The sequence below is a fragment of the Manis pentadactyla genome, chromosome 13, assembly GCF_030020395.1.
Source record: "Manis pentadactyla isolate mManPen7 chromosome 13, mManPen7.hap1, whole genome shotgun sequence".
Lineage (NCBI taxonomy): Eukaryota > Metazoa > Chordata > Mammalia > Pholidota > Manidae > Manis > Manis pentadactyla.
In genome coordinates, this window is record NC_080031.1 from 30,799,364 (window position 1) to 30,814,000 (window position 14,637).

A 14,637-nucleotide genomic window follows, 5' to 3' on the forward strand; every position below is an offset into this window, starting at 1 on the left:
ATGTGAGGAAAAAATAACTCAACTTTGGAAGATTACTTTTCCATTTACAAGACAAATTCAAATTATTCATTAAATCCACATCAAAATCCTATGGAAAATAGATTACTGTCATCATCCCCATTTTACATAAGAGGATAATAAGGTTCAGATAAATTAATGCTTTGTCCAAGGACATTCAGATAGTAAGCAACAAATTCTGGGAACTTAATCTACTTTTATGACTTCTAAGCCACAACAGGCTATTTTTGCTGATTTGTGTATCTTATCCACTTCCTGCTTGTGTTTCCAGAACTGCAGATATAAAATTCTGTTGCTTTATACAAAGGTAGAATAAAATACCTTGATCAAATTTTTGGTAATAGTTTTTGAAGACACTTGTATTCTGTTGACTTTCTTTTTGGTTACAGAGGCACACCGAGCAAATACTTTCAAAGAACAGAACTCACCTCATTCTTTATAAGAAATGATTCACTTAGAGCCTATTTTGTTAAAAAGTATGGAATGAGTTTTTTTTTTCTTTGAAATATCTTGTATCTAAGATGATCCTAGTTATTTTAGATGAAAACACTCAGTTCATTAAAAGAATGATCTTACCTGGGACTTTAAAAGGGAAGGCAGAGACCCAAAGCTAACTGCTGGATGCATCTGCTATATATCCATCCCAACAAACACTAATTGCATCTTCTATGTGTCACTGTTTTGTTGTTTTTTGGCTTATTACAAATACAGGCATTAATGACTCTGCTTTAAACTTTTCTGTAAAGAAACAGTCTGAGAACCCAAGTTGAATATCAGAAAGGATAATTACAGTGCAGCTCCACTTTTTTCATTTTGATCTAATGCTAGAATACTTCATGTTGCATAAGCAGTAATTTACCAGTTATCCTTAGAACATTCAGTCCAGTGTCTCCTAGCCACAGGCATGGAGGGCCCACCACGTTACATTCTGGATGCAAAACACTGCAGTAAGAAGATAAAGCAAAACCCAGGTTCTTCAGAATTAATAGTGTTTTAAGTTGCTTTGAAGGAAAATAAGGAAATACAGAAGAATAAGAGATTCAAAAGCAGTTTTGTTATGGTTGCCCAAGACATTTCTGTTCCATTTCATTTACAGTTTATAAAGAAAAAAAAACAATAAACGATCCTATCTTTTTTCTCTTCAACATCAGAAATTGGGTCTCTGATTTTGAAAGGCAGGGTACATGGTTACTCTGATTAGTTCTTGTCCTCTGGAGGCCTCCTAAGAGAGACTACTTATGTTTTGTGAGTAAGAAGCACTGAAATATTTTAACAATACATGAGTAAACAAGAGCATATCAGCAGTTATATGAGCTGAGTGAAATAGAATATATTTGTAAATGGAATGGAAATAATAATGGAACAAGGACGGGTATGGTAGTTCCACATCTCTCAGAACAGAGAGATAGCCCATGGAGACATTAACAATCCAAAACCATTCTAATAAGAAAGAAAATGCTCTGGACCTGATATTTAGGTGGTCTAAGAAAGAATTCTCCTTGTATGTAGGCTGCTAAATTTAATTTTTCTGAGAAAAATAGGTGAGTTGATTTCTCTTTTATTTGCAACTTAAAAAAAAATCAAGCTTTTGTTTATCAGGCTTTGTTTCTCATTTTCATGGTTGGAATACAATTAAATTCTATTGACAGATGGGCTTTAGCCATGCTAATTACCATAGCGATCAATTAACTCAGTTGCTGTTTAGAATAGAGAAAGCTACATAAACAACAATCTGGAAATAGTGTCTTTTAAAAGACAGTTGTAGAAACATCACCTATCATGCACATAATTCATGAAATATCCAATCGACCAAGTGGTTGTGGTACAATAGGCTTCTGAACATTTTTTTGAGATCTTTTCTTTTTATCTCTGTCCTGTTGGGAGACTAGCATACAACAACACTGCAAAGGCAGCCGAGCCCAAAGGGTCACCAATGATAAAGCACCCTGCCATGTAGCCGGTTTCGGGTGGCAGAGTCTGGGGCAGACTGCATGCTATTCCTCTGTAGGAATAATACGAAAACTGGTTGAAAGTTTTGCATTGTATCATAGATAACAGGTGTAGTTCCATCAACAACTTCTTTAAAAAAGTATGATATCCACTAATTATATACCTTTGTATTAAAAGCTCCCACACGGACTTGGAAATTCCCGATGTAACCTCTACCCATTTTCTAATGGGTACAGACTACAGACTAACATAAACTATGACTTATGAGCAATGTAATGCCAACGTCTTGAAGGAATATTCACTAACTCTAAAGTAGATAAGGGTGAAATGAGAAAAAGACCTCTGCAGATTTCAGTTCACACACTGCATAGGTGTTCCCGCCTGCGGTAAAGACGGCCTCTTAACTCAGACAGGATCTGTACCAGAAAGCATCATGGCATTCATTTTGTCTGTGTCTGTGTGGGTGACTGTGTGAATGAGGGTTGGGGAGACTATTTTTTAAGAAGGCTAGACTGTTATTCCTTCCCTGCACCAATTCTACCACCCTACTGCATCCATTTAGTTACAGCATCTACAGGGAAAAAAATAATGAACAGTAAAATGTATGTTTGTGTGAGGAGAAAGGAGTTGAGTGAGTTGTATTATGCATCAAGAAAAGGAATGTTCCTCCAAAACCACAAGGTAAAATTTAACAATAGCTGTGAGCAAATAATTTTTCCAGGGCCAACTCAGCAGGCACTTTCTCCAGTGAGCATTTTGCACAGTCCTATCCACTCTCTGCACCCCCCCTGCCAAACAAGTAACCTTTACTTCTTTTAAACAAGCACAGCATTTTATTTATGCATCTATTATGATTATTAATTTCTATTACATAAAATAACTCAAAGTGCATGAATCTATTTTCCCTAGTAGATGTCTTGTTCTTTGAAGGAGGAAAATGACTCCCTATCCTTCTGTCCTCAAAACCCCTTGTATACTGATTTGCTCCTACAAAGTGGTCATCAAATATTTACTATGAGAAATTATTAACATGTTTCTGAGCACATCTCCAAATGTCAGAAAACCAATTACGTAAATACCAACAAGTTTATAACTAAAATGCATTGATTATGATTTACCATAAAAGAGTAAACAATAAATGGTTTGAATGATTTCCCTCAATTACAGCCGATTTCAAAACATAATGCCCTATTATCATTGCTATCACTATTTCATGTTACATGGTTACACTCTACCTACACAGAATGAATAGGAAAATTAAAACACTCCTCTTCTAAGGTACACTGAAAAGTAAGAAAAAAGTATCTGACAGACCACAAAGTCATAACTTCATTCTGTTTTTAATTCGTTACACTAAATTCATAAATCTATAAATATTTCCCTCACAAATTATAAGTAAACTTCAAATCGTCAATAACAAGGCATTAATTCCACAGACTGGAATAATTTTTATATGATTAAGATATTGGAAGGGACCACAAGTCATAAAATAATAGCAGTAAACTTTCTTAAAAATAAGCAAATACACACATGGAAAGAATATACTGTGAAAAAGCAAGAGCTAAAATATCAGATTATTTTCAACATGTAATATAGGACTTAAAATGCATCTCTTTTCTTGATAAAATATTAAAACACTGATCTATAAAATAAAACAATAAAATGCACCATAAAAATGACACACTCTTTTAAATTGCATGTTTAAAGTTAGAGAAAACATGTCTTGACTGAATGTGCACCTGGTCATGCTCTCTCTCCATGTGTGCATGTGGACCAGGGGCTGGTTTTCTGTCCACGTTCTGTCTCCTTATGATGAGGAAAAACCACTGGCTGAGTTCTCAGCAGACTGATGCTGATGAAATTCGTGGGTCTCATGAGTTTCTTCAATTACAGATTCAATATTTGTTTATATATTTAAGAGGTTTCAAACTTCTAATATATATTTATGGTGTTCAAGCTTCTAAGATGGCATACTAAACCTTTTCATATGTTTAGAAACCTCCAAACATACTAATAAAAGCTTAAACTTTCATTAGAACATTTTTCATGTGTTTATTAAATAATTAACTATCTGAAGAAATAAATGTTATTCATCTGTGACAGTTCTGGCACAATTTATTGTCTTATTGCAAAAGAAATGGAAGAACAGTGGGAAACTAGCTGCTTAAACTATAAATACGGCTTTAAATATTCTGCATCTTTCCTAAGGTGCATTGAGAATCTCAAGCGATGATTTAACTGTCTCAGTAAGTCTTGATTATACTTTTTTAATACTAGCAGCAGGCACATACTTAAAGAAAGGAATCCAAACACAGCAAACTAATATATTTGCTTAACATGGTTTAACTATTGCATATACTACATTATAATACTTATGCAGCTATTTTTTTTTCTCTCACAGAAAAGACATTTATTTTACTCTGGAAAGCCAGAGATGGTATTTTAAACATCAACTGACTGAACTAAGTGGAAGCATCAATTATCTTGATTTTTTGCTGCATTAAGTTTTTATAAAGAGGCAAATTATAAAAGGTATTATTGTGGATTTATTCCAAAAGATATCTTTGGGGTTATTTACTTGGCCAGTATGAAATCAGTGTCATCTTTTCTATTTTCTGGGTATTTAGGCTATACAATGAGAATTGATTTTCTGAGTGATAGCCCTGAGACCTTGCAGGAGTCTCACTTATCACAGAAAGATCCAATTATGTTCCTATATTACACTTACCAAGGAAGAAAGAGAATGTACATCACACACACACAAAATAACAAAAAAGAAAAGAACACCAAGAAAAGTTACAACAACCTTCAGTTACCTAGATTAGCACACCTAGATAATTCAGATCGCCCATTTCTCAGTGGCATGTAACTTTGGGAACTTATGATGTAAGAACATTTTATATGTGGGAGTCTTCATATATAAACCAAATGGTCTCCAAGTTTATTACATAATCAGACGAGGTTTGTATTTAAGATTTGGAGGTAAGATAATTATATATATGGTATTTTAATCACCAATAGTGTTGACTGGAATGAAAGAATCAAACTATAAATAGAAGTACTAAACTGCCCCAGGAGGCTGTGTTTATCTTTTCAGGTTCCAGGCTGTTTTGCAACAGAGGTTGAGGCCTGGATGGGTAGCTGGACCAACAGACCCAAAAATGCCCTGCCAATCCTGCCGTCCTCTGATCTAAGGGATCATGACAGTTAACTGGCCAGAACTTGAGGCTTTTTGCTTTCCATTGTGCATTCTCAGTAAAGGGTAAAATAGTAAAAAGCACAAAAATGTGAAATGCCACTAGAAGTAAAGAATACAGCAAGATAATACAACAAACCATGTAAAGCTTAATTATATTCAGCATCAAGGCAATGGTAAATGAAATAAAAAGATGGTAGCTTCTTGTGATGCGAACCCTGAATTCTTGCTTTGCCAAAAAAGAAAAAAACAAAGCTTATTCTATAGAAGTCGTTTCATTCACTGTTTAAAAAAACAAACCCCCTAATATTACCTCCGAACTTATTAAGATTTTAAGAACAGACTATCCAAAGCTGGTTGGTGGGATGGGTGGGAAAGAACACTGAATCTAAGCATCACTGGCTTCTCATCTGCCTTGTGGCAGAGTAATGTGCACGTGACATGTTTCACGTTATAATTGCCCCAGTCTCAGGAGAAAACATTGATCTCTCATGAACTCATCAGGATGCTCAGAACAACTAACGACCTTTATTAACCAAGGACCATCCATGTCTATAAATAGTGAAAAATAGCTCTACAATAATTAATAATCGGGAAAATTACAATACTTTAATTGTAGGTTTTATTGCCTTCAATTTTATAAAATTCTCCCTATCATGAAGTGCTGGCTTTCTAGGTAAAGGCTCTCTGTCAGGCCCTGCTTTCCAGGCCTTTGTTTCTCTGCCCTGGCCTAGCCCACATGACTGCTTTTTCTCATCTAAGCCTGGCTCCTTGGGGAAGTCTCCTCTGCCCAACAGCCCCCTCCACATTCAATATTTGTTCTCCACATTTGTTCACTTCTCCTGTACTGTGCTGACTTTGGCAGTACTTTTTAACCCCCGACTTTGTGTCTGTGTGTGTGTCTGTGTGTGCTCTTTTAGATTCTAAGTTCCTGTAAGAACAAGCCTAGATTTATTGTTAATCATGTGTGTATCCCCAGAACTTAGCATGCCCTTCACACACTTTAGGCATTCAGTCAACATTTCTAATATAAGAAGAATATAAGTGTGGAAACCTGATAGAGTAATGAGTGAGATCTAATCCTTCATCTGAGACAAATATGAGAAACAGAAGCAAAAAAAATTCTTTAGGCTAATGCAATATCCTTCTCTCCGAATGGTGTAGTTCTTTGTTGAAAACTTGAAATAAAGAGGGGAGACAAGGCAGAGGGTGTTGACTATCTTTTGGTTCATAAGTAAACATACGTGGGTGGGAAGACCAAGCCAGAGAGGCACGAGCTCCTTACAGTGAAATATAGAGGAACAGAACTGGCTCTCAAGGATTCTACCCAACTGCCATTTTCCCTGAAGGATCTCTTCATCCTTATGCTGTGAGCCTCCACTTTGGTGTAAGGTGGGGGTGGCGGGGAGTGCCATGCCCTAGGGTCAGAGAGGAGGCTTATATGACATTAATGATGTATTTTACTACAGAACTATGTCAGACTGGTCTCAAAGATTCATCTCTCACTCACCGACTCAACGTAATGACCTTCTGTTACCCACACAATGTTCTTTTGCAGTTCCCACATTCAATGGATAACACATTTTGTTCATTCTACTCAATAAACACTTTTAGTCCCCACTGCTTCCACTTTAGTTGCCCCTAACTTTTCACACTATAGCAACAGTTCCCTCTCTGAGTCATACAGAAAGTGTTTCTACCTGGCCCTTCAAATGTCACAAGAAACTGCTTCCTTAAGTTGATTAAATGAAAAAAAAAATCACAATTACCTGATTCAAATCTTTCCCATTTCCTTTCCTTTCTCTTTTTTCTCTTTTGGTTCTCTCCTTTTTTATATTTTTTTTGAGGGAGGATTCTTGCTTATTGGTAATATTTAAATTCCTTGGATTTATGCATGACTTTTTATAAACTGGCTCCAATCATTTATTCCAGCTTCATATCCTGTCATTCAAATTCACATACAAATTTCTCCTGTTACAATGAATGTCTCACTTTTCTCTGGAAAAAACAGGCCTTGTCACAAACGTTTCACATGGACAGTCCTCATCCTTCAACGATCCACTTGTTTCTTCTTTAACTTAGAATGCTAAATATGTCTTTGTAAAGGCACTTACCTCTAGTATTGTGATTCACCCATTTCCCAACAACCTCTTCCTACAATGTGAGGTCATCAAGGACAGATGCCAAGTGAGCTATCTTTCACACCAAGCACATAGCCTGATACTTGCCATCTAGGAAACACACATTCACTGTTTGGGGAAATAAGTAACAGTACACAGAGTACAATTCTCAAATGAACAAAATGAATGTTAATATGTTGCTGAGGAGTTGAAACAATCTTTTTCATATCATGGGTTAGACAGGCTTTGAAGGGCCAGCCTTAGAATCTAATGGACTTTGTTTCTATGGTTGTGGGCATTCCAAGTTCCCAACAGCACCTATACAAATGAACTCTGGAACACAGCGGCTTCCACGGAAGAGCAGCAGGCACTGAGGCTGGCAGGTGAGTGGCGGTGCCTCTGGGAGAGGCGAATGGGCCTAAGCACAGACACCAGGTCCTCAGGAGCAGCTGAGCCTTCAGCAGAGACCGGCTCTGGTCAGCCCGTGAACAACCAACGCCCTCCGCCCATCTGGCCCTCCTGGGCCCACACCATGCTGGTCACTGTGCACTGTGTGCGGAGCGACCTCTCCGAGGTCACCTTCTCCCTCCAGGTCAGCCCTGACTTTGAGCTCCACACCTTCCGTGTCCTCTGTGAGCTCCAGTCTGGTGTCCCTGCAAAGGAAATCCAGATCGTCTATATGGAGCAACTCCTCACTGATGACTACTGTTCCCTGGGCTCCTATGGCCTCAAAGATGGCGATGCTGTTGTTTTACTTCAGAAGGAGAATGTGGGACCTCAGCCAACTGGACCGATGTCAGGCCCGCCTCAAACTGATTTCACTGGCATGGCCATGCCTGGGACATCCAGCTCCGGGCAGCAGCACCAGCATACACGGTCGGCCCAGCAGGCCCATGGCCCGAGCTCCAACGAGAAGAGGACGGCTGGACAAGGCCTCGACAGCCCCGCCTTGGTCCGAAGCACGCTGCTCTCCAGTCCCCACCACCTGTCCCTGCTGAAGGAACGCAACCCCCATTTGGCAGAAGCCCTACTCAGCGGAAACCTTGAGACATTTTCTCAGGTCCTGATGGAGCAACAAAGGGAAAGGGCCTTGAGAGATCAAGAGAAGCTTCGCCTCTATTCTTCAGACCCATTTGATTTGGAGGCACAGGCCAGAATTGAAGAAGAAATCCGGCAACAGAACATTGAGGAAAACTTGAATATAGCGATGGAAGAGGCTCCAGAGAGTTTCGGACAAGTTGTCATGCTCTATATTAACTGCAAAGTGAATGGACATCCTTTGAAGGCTTTTGTTGACTCAGGGTCTCAGATGACCATCATGAGCCAAGCCTGTGCGGAGAGATGTAATATGATGCGGCTGGTGGACCAACGATGGGCTGGGATTGCTAAAGGAGTGGGCACCCAGAGAATTATTGGCCGCATTCATCTAGCACAGATTCAAATTGAAGGTGATTTCTTACAATGTTCTTTCTCTATACTCGAGGAGCAACCCATGGACATGCTTCTAGGACTAGATTTGCTCAGGAGACATCAGTGTTCCATCGACTTGAAGAAAAACGTGCTGGTGATCGGCACCACAGGCACACATACTGCCTTTCTTCCTGAGGGGGAGCTACCCCCATGTGCTAGGCTGGTTAGCAGTACTGGGCAATCAGAGTCTCCAGACAAGGAAGTAGCAGATGCTGTTAAACACCCAGCCAGGCATTGAGGACTAAGAAAGCATTGAAATAGGTTATAAATATGCCACCACCTTGAGGGAGTCTCAAGTCCTGGAAAATTGTAAGGCATGGGCTCACTGGCAATGTAATCATTAAAAACATCTGTAACAACTAAACCTGGCCTTGGGACTGAGTTCTCAGGTCTGTCATTATGTAAATCATGACTGTCTGATCTTGGCCCCTCTTCTTTCCCATTAAAAGATCACTGACCCTGATCCTGGGAAGGCTCTGGAAGCTTCATCAGATCTCCAGGTAATCCGTGAAAGGAGACCAACCTCTTCCTTCAGAGACACCATCCTACCAGATTACAGGATGGCTTGTCCAAACCAGCTGCTATTTTGCACAGTTCCCTTTCCCTGGAAAAAGTCATTGCTGCAGACCCTACCAGGCATCTACATATAACTATTTCAAATCAGCACTAACAATTACTTACATTCAGAGAAACATGTCTATTTTCACAGATTTCATTTTCTTTGGGAAAGGTATTAGAAATGGTGGGTCAATTGTATTCTTGATTTGATTAATATTTATGAATGTCTGTTTTGTACAGTCATTTGCTCATATTTTACATTTTCCCTTCCTCTGGACTCCCCTGGAGTTGCTTTCACTGCAATCTGCCTCTAAAGGCTAATTTTGCCAAACTTGAGAAAGTGGATTTTTCTCCTAGGTTATTCAAAATAATATCCTCCTTTCTCTGTATTCAGAGAAACCTTGGTTGTAAAACAAAAGCAATCAAGTAAATTTTTTATTTAAATTGTGGTGCTTCTTAGAAGCCTACTGATTGTATTATGGTGAAAGTGGGAGGTAGGGGTAGGCAGTGGTTCAGGCCCCCTAATACTCATTTTAGTTAGATTATCTCTTTCTTAAAAAAAAAAACTGGTTTATATATTAAACTACTACATAAATAATATTTAAACAAAGGGTTTCATTGTTAAAAAAAACTTTTGAAAACTTCCGAATGAGAAGATCTCTAAGGCCTCATTCAGCCCTACGATTCATTCTGACAAAGCCTGTCTCCATTACTACTGATGGTGTGGAATGGAAGATTCTAGATTTAATTACAACCCTTGGCTAAAACACTGGAGACCAAAGGTTCAGTTGCCCAAGGCCATCACTCAGAGAAAATGTTTCAGGGCAATAATGCATCAAGATTGGTATTAGAAAGAATAATGGATTCAGAGTCAAGAAATGTATGTTCTGATTATAGCTCTGTATTTCTTAGGCAAATCAGTTCACATATTATACAACTCAGATTTCTCATCTATAAATTGTTTTGTAGGGGGAAACCATTTTCAGGTTCTAAGAAACCATTTAAGTTGTTCTATTTTGCCAACAAAATCTAAAGCTACTCAAAGCGTTCCTAAAGGCCTCAGGAAAAAAAAAATCCTCCTCTATAGTCACCATATCCCATTCTTGGTCTGCTTCTTGGTGAGACTAATCATCTTTATAAAAAGAGTCACCTCTTTCCCTCCAGACCTCATCAGTTCACCAAACAGTTTTCTTCTTCATTACAGGTATTCCTATACTCATATTCCCTGACCTCATCTACATTTGCACCAATGTGTGCACCCAGTAGAACTGCCAAAAATGACCAATGGCAGACTTATTTTTCACTTTTGATTCTAAGTACTCAAGATAAATATAATTAGCAAAATGAAGGAAGAAATTCAGAGGAAAGCCAGGGAAAAACAATTAAATGCCTGCAATTTGATGGGACCTGACCTGATAAACATGGATTCCTTCACAGATAAAAATATACAAATGCCTCAGTATCTTCTACTGGACTCAGTTTTCAGGTCCTTTATTCAAAAAAGTTCCTGATTTGCATATGTCACATGAGACTGCTCAATGTCAAAGCTTAACATATGTTCTATCAGGATATGTAACCCATAAAAGCCTATCCAAAAATCACTGAATCTTTAAACTAAAAGACATTTTGCACAATATCAAATCTGACTATATTCACCCTCCGTTCTCAAAGGAATATCCCTCTAAGGTAGCTATAATGTTTATACCAGCCTCAAATATAATACTTTATTGCTCATTTTGAGCTGGATTCCATTATTCCATAGCTTCCAGTAAATTAGTCTTCATTCCTCCTTCTGCCAAGAACACATGTAATTTCTCTAGCCTGAGACAATCTTTTTAATATATGAAATTAATGCCATCTTAAATATTTTTCTTTGTAGGTTTTCACTGGATTCTATTCCTCCTATGATAAGTCTGGGATCACCTAAAACTTTCTGTCATTTTCTTTGGACATATCCCAGCTTATAAAAATATTACTTGAATGAATGGATTGATAAATTAAAAATGCTTTTATTGAACTGAAAAGCAAATATCTCAAAGAAAAATCAATTGACAAATAAATTAAGCAATGCCCTTTCTGATTAATTTTTTAAGATCATTGTTTTTCAAGTCAGAAAGAATTTTAAAAATTCGTTCCGTGATTTAAAGTCTTGCTTGATTCAGTCCTATGTACACTTGAACAGATCCCAACCAATTAAATTTTAAATGGATTAGTTTTAGTAAAAGGCAATGTCTTTTGCATATCTACTATGTAAATTAGTGGTATGTAAGGTATTTTAAATATATGGCTGCCATTAATCCTCAGAATAGACCTTTAAAATAGTTATCATCAACCCCATTTTACAGATGGGAAATTTAAGACTCAGAATTATTATGAACATTCAAATGTCCAAAGCTCAGTGTTTTTAAACCTTTTTCTTGACGACAATGTATACTTTAGACGGAGACCCAGCTTCACATCACACACACACAAACACATGCACATACACAAGTCTATCTACCTACCGATTTATCCATGAAACAGAAAGATTACTGAAATAATATGAAATGTTTTAATGTTTCCTAGTCTATCACTTTGAAAAATTATATTTTATGATATTAAAACTATTAGACATGTCACACTAATTGTATCCTACCAAGATCTCCTGATCCACAATCTGAACAACACTGATGAACTTCCCAGATTGCTGAATTCAAGGTTTTCCACTATGTAACTTGATTTACCTGACAGATTTTTAATCCTAGATACCAGTGCAGAATTGTTACAAAATTCCATGAACTAGAATTCTTGCTCCCGTTCGTGATTAAGCTGGCTACAGACAATGGAGAGCGTGGTCTCAAGTTTTCATAAATGAACAAGATTTTAGTGTCAGGGTCCCTCCCTTGTTTAAGGGAATGTTTTCCTAATGCCAATAAAAGACCCAAATACCTTGTAAGTGAAACAAAACCAAAGAAAAACTCTGGGAATTACCGAAACACTGCCGGTAAAAGTGACAACAGAGTAGCAGTAAGCAGAACACACTCAACAATGATTTATTGAACACCCATGAAGTAAGCACTGAGCCAAGTTTTTATAAACAAGGAAAGGAGTAAGTTCCAGTTCCAGACCTCAGGGTGCTTACAACCTAGTCATGGGGCCAGAATAAAGACTTGTAATCAGCTAACAACAAAAAACATGTTCCTGCAAATGAAGGAATGAATTTTAAATTGGGGTTTTTTCAAAATAAGAAGTTAGGAAATTCACTTTCAGTGTCTAAAATGACCATCGCTGATGCTGGAAAATAAGCAAACCTACTCTCTTCTTCAAGTTCAGGCTGTTTATAAAACTTGTATCTATTGTTCAGAATTATCTGTGACAGGGAATTTACTACCTGGAAAATGATGAGCATAACTTTATTTTCTTTCTTCCCATTAGAAATCATGGAAAAGTAGACTATATGATGCAAGAAACTTAAGCTGTTTAAAATAGCAAGCCATTTAAAAAGCCCATGAAACCCTTGGTTTCACCAAATGCCCATAAAATACCCATCTTAGCCAAAAGAAAATCACTGTCATTGATAGGCGGGCATTTCAGGACTATAGTAATGCATTCTGCTGCAGTTAGCATGGAAGACTGATGTTGTCTGAGATTAGCAGAGCATTAATTTTAACTTATTAAAATACCAGGTTCATAAAATTTCTCAGTTCTACAGAAAAATCCACTCCTCAAAAAGAAAAAGCAATGGATGTTTATGTACGAATTCACGTTCATTGTAGGTACTAAATTTTGCCTTTTTAAGAGAACAATGCACTTCTTTCAGAAAGTCATTTGCTGACATCCAACATTTCATTTAAAAAATGACTGTGGAGTGATCTAGGATGCACACCAGAAAACTCTCATGAAGATATTAATCAATGCTAACGTTCATAATTATTCTGTGAGGTTAACAAGAGCCTGGGAAGCAAAGGAGAGGAACAAGGATAAAGAGAAAAGAGAAAGAAGGGGGAAAACATGCCCCAAGAGTCTGGGTTGCATTTGACTGACCATCTCTTGGTTTAAATGCTATTTCATAGTACCGGTCCGGGTAGGGACTGGGCTGAGATTAAGGATTAGCTACCATTCCACAATACTTAATTCATTCCTAGGAAATTATCTAAAACAAAAATATTTTCAGTTAGATCCTGAGTCAAACTTGCATTTGAAACCCAGCTTGTTTGCATGTCTGGGTCTGCTAGAATCTCAGAGTTTCTCAAGAGCTGCCATTAGAAAAGTGGGGTTCACAGTCCTGGGCCTTCTGTGACTTTCTCATAGGATCCATTTCACAGGCTGTGGAGATGGGCACACCTGGGGTGGCTCTGTCTGTCATTACTGCACTGCATTTTTCTGATGATTGTTTTCATTTTCATTTTTTTTTGACATTTATGAATCCAGCTTTATATCTTTCCAATCAGTAAGGCTTATTTTAAGAAGATCTTCAGAAAAATCCCAAGATAATTTCCTCCTATGTTAGGGGCCAGATGGGCTGTGCTCCAGATGAAGTAAATTTTCTACTATTAATTGACATATTGATGCTGTGTCTAAATAAAATAGACATCAATTACCAACACATTCCAGGTAAAACAATCACTTAAATCCATTGAATTCTTACCCTCCCATATCAATTACCATTCTAAAATCTTACTCTACTAGCACTTTACGACAAGGACCTTGAGATTAAGAGGAAAATTAATTTAAGATAACATTAATTCACATGTTCTCCCTTCCAAACTCATGTCCTATCTAGGGATTCAATAAGTCTTTCAGTCAAAACCTATCAGTGTTTTGAATTTATCAACATCACTAAAAATTCAATATACTTCAAGAATTTTGTCATTGTCTCATGTCATGCAGATAGGAAACTAAGTTAGTTTTATCCTTTTTAAAAACTTAATTTCCAGTTAAAACTAGACAAAATACAAAGTAAATGATTCAAAAATAGCATCTAATTCAGTATTAAATCATGAAATACAGACTATGAATTCAGGAGAATGAACTTCTACTGAAGGATTTCTTGGAAAAAAAAATTTATTGAGCACCCATTGTAGGTCAGACACTGTTTGAGGTGCCAGATCTCCTCAATACAGCAACAACCTCCTGGGGCTTACCTAGTACTTTGAGCTGAAGCTAGGCATGCAAGAGGTGCATTCTGTCACCTCAAAGATGAGCAACTCAAGTTCTTGTTGAGATGACCCAGCTAACTGAACCAGAGTTAGCATACGGCAGATTCTCAGGCTAAACTTCAAGATGACATTTGCATTCTATTTCTGCCTTGATTACTAACATAAGCATATTCCAGCTAAAATAATC

The 14,637-nt window shown here is 37.5% G+C and overlaps 2 protein-coding genes across 5 annotated transcripts in view; one reads left to right on the top strand and one right to left on the bottom strand.

Moving 5' to 3' along the window:
* Positions 1-14,637, bottom strand: part of PDGFD (platelet derived growth factor D) — a 218,838-nt gene that overhangs the window by 100,435 nt on the left and 103,766 nt on the right. The window lies entirely within an intron of this gene.
* On the top strand, positions 6,068-10,155 carry DDI1 (DNA damage inducible 1 homolog 1). Its single transcript, XM_057490898.1, has one exon. It carries the CDS (start codon positions 7,697-7,699, stop codon positions 8,990-8,992), a length of 1,296 nt encoding a protein of 431 aa, XP_057346881.1. The 5' UTR covers positions 6,068-7,696; the 3' UTR covers positions 8,993-10,155.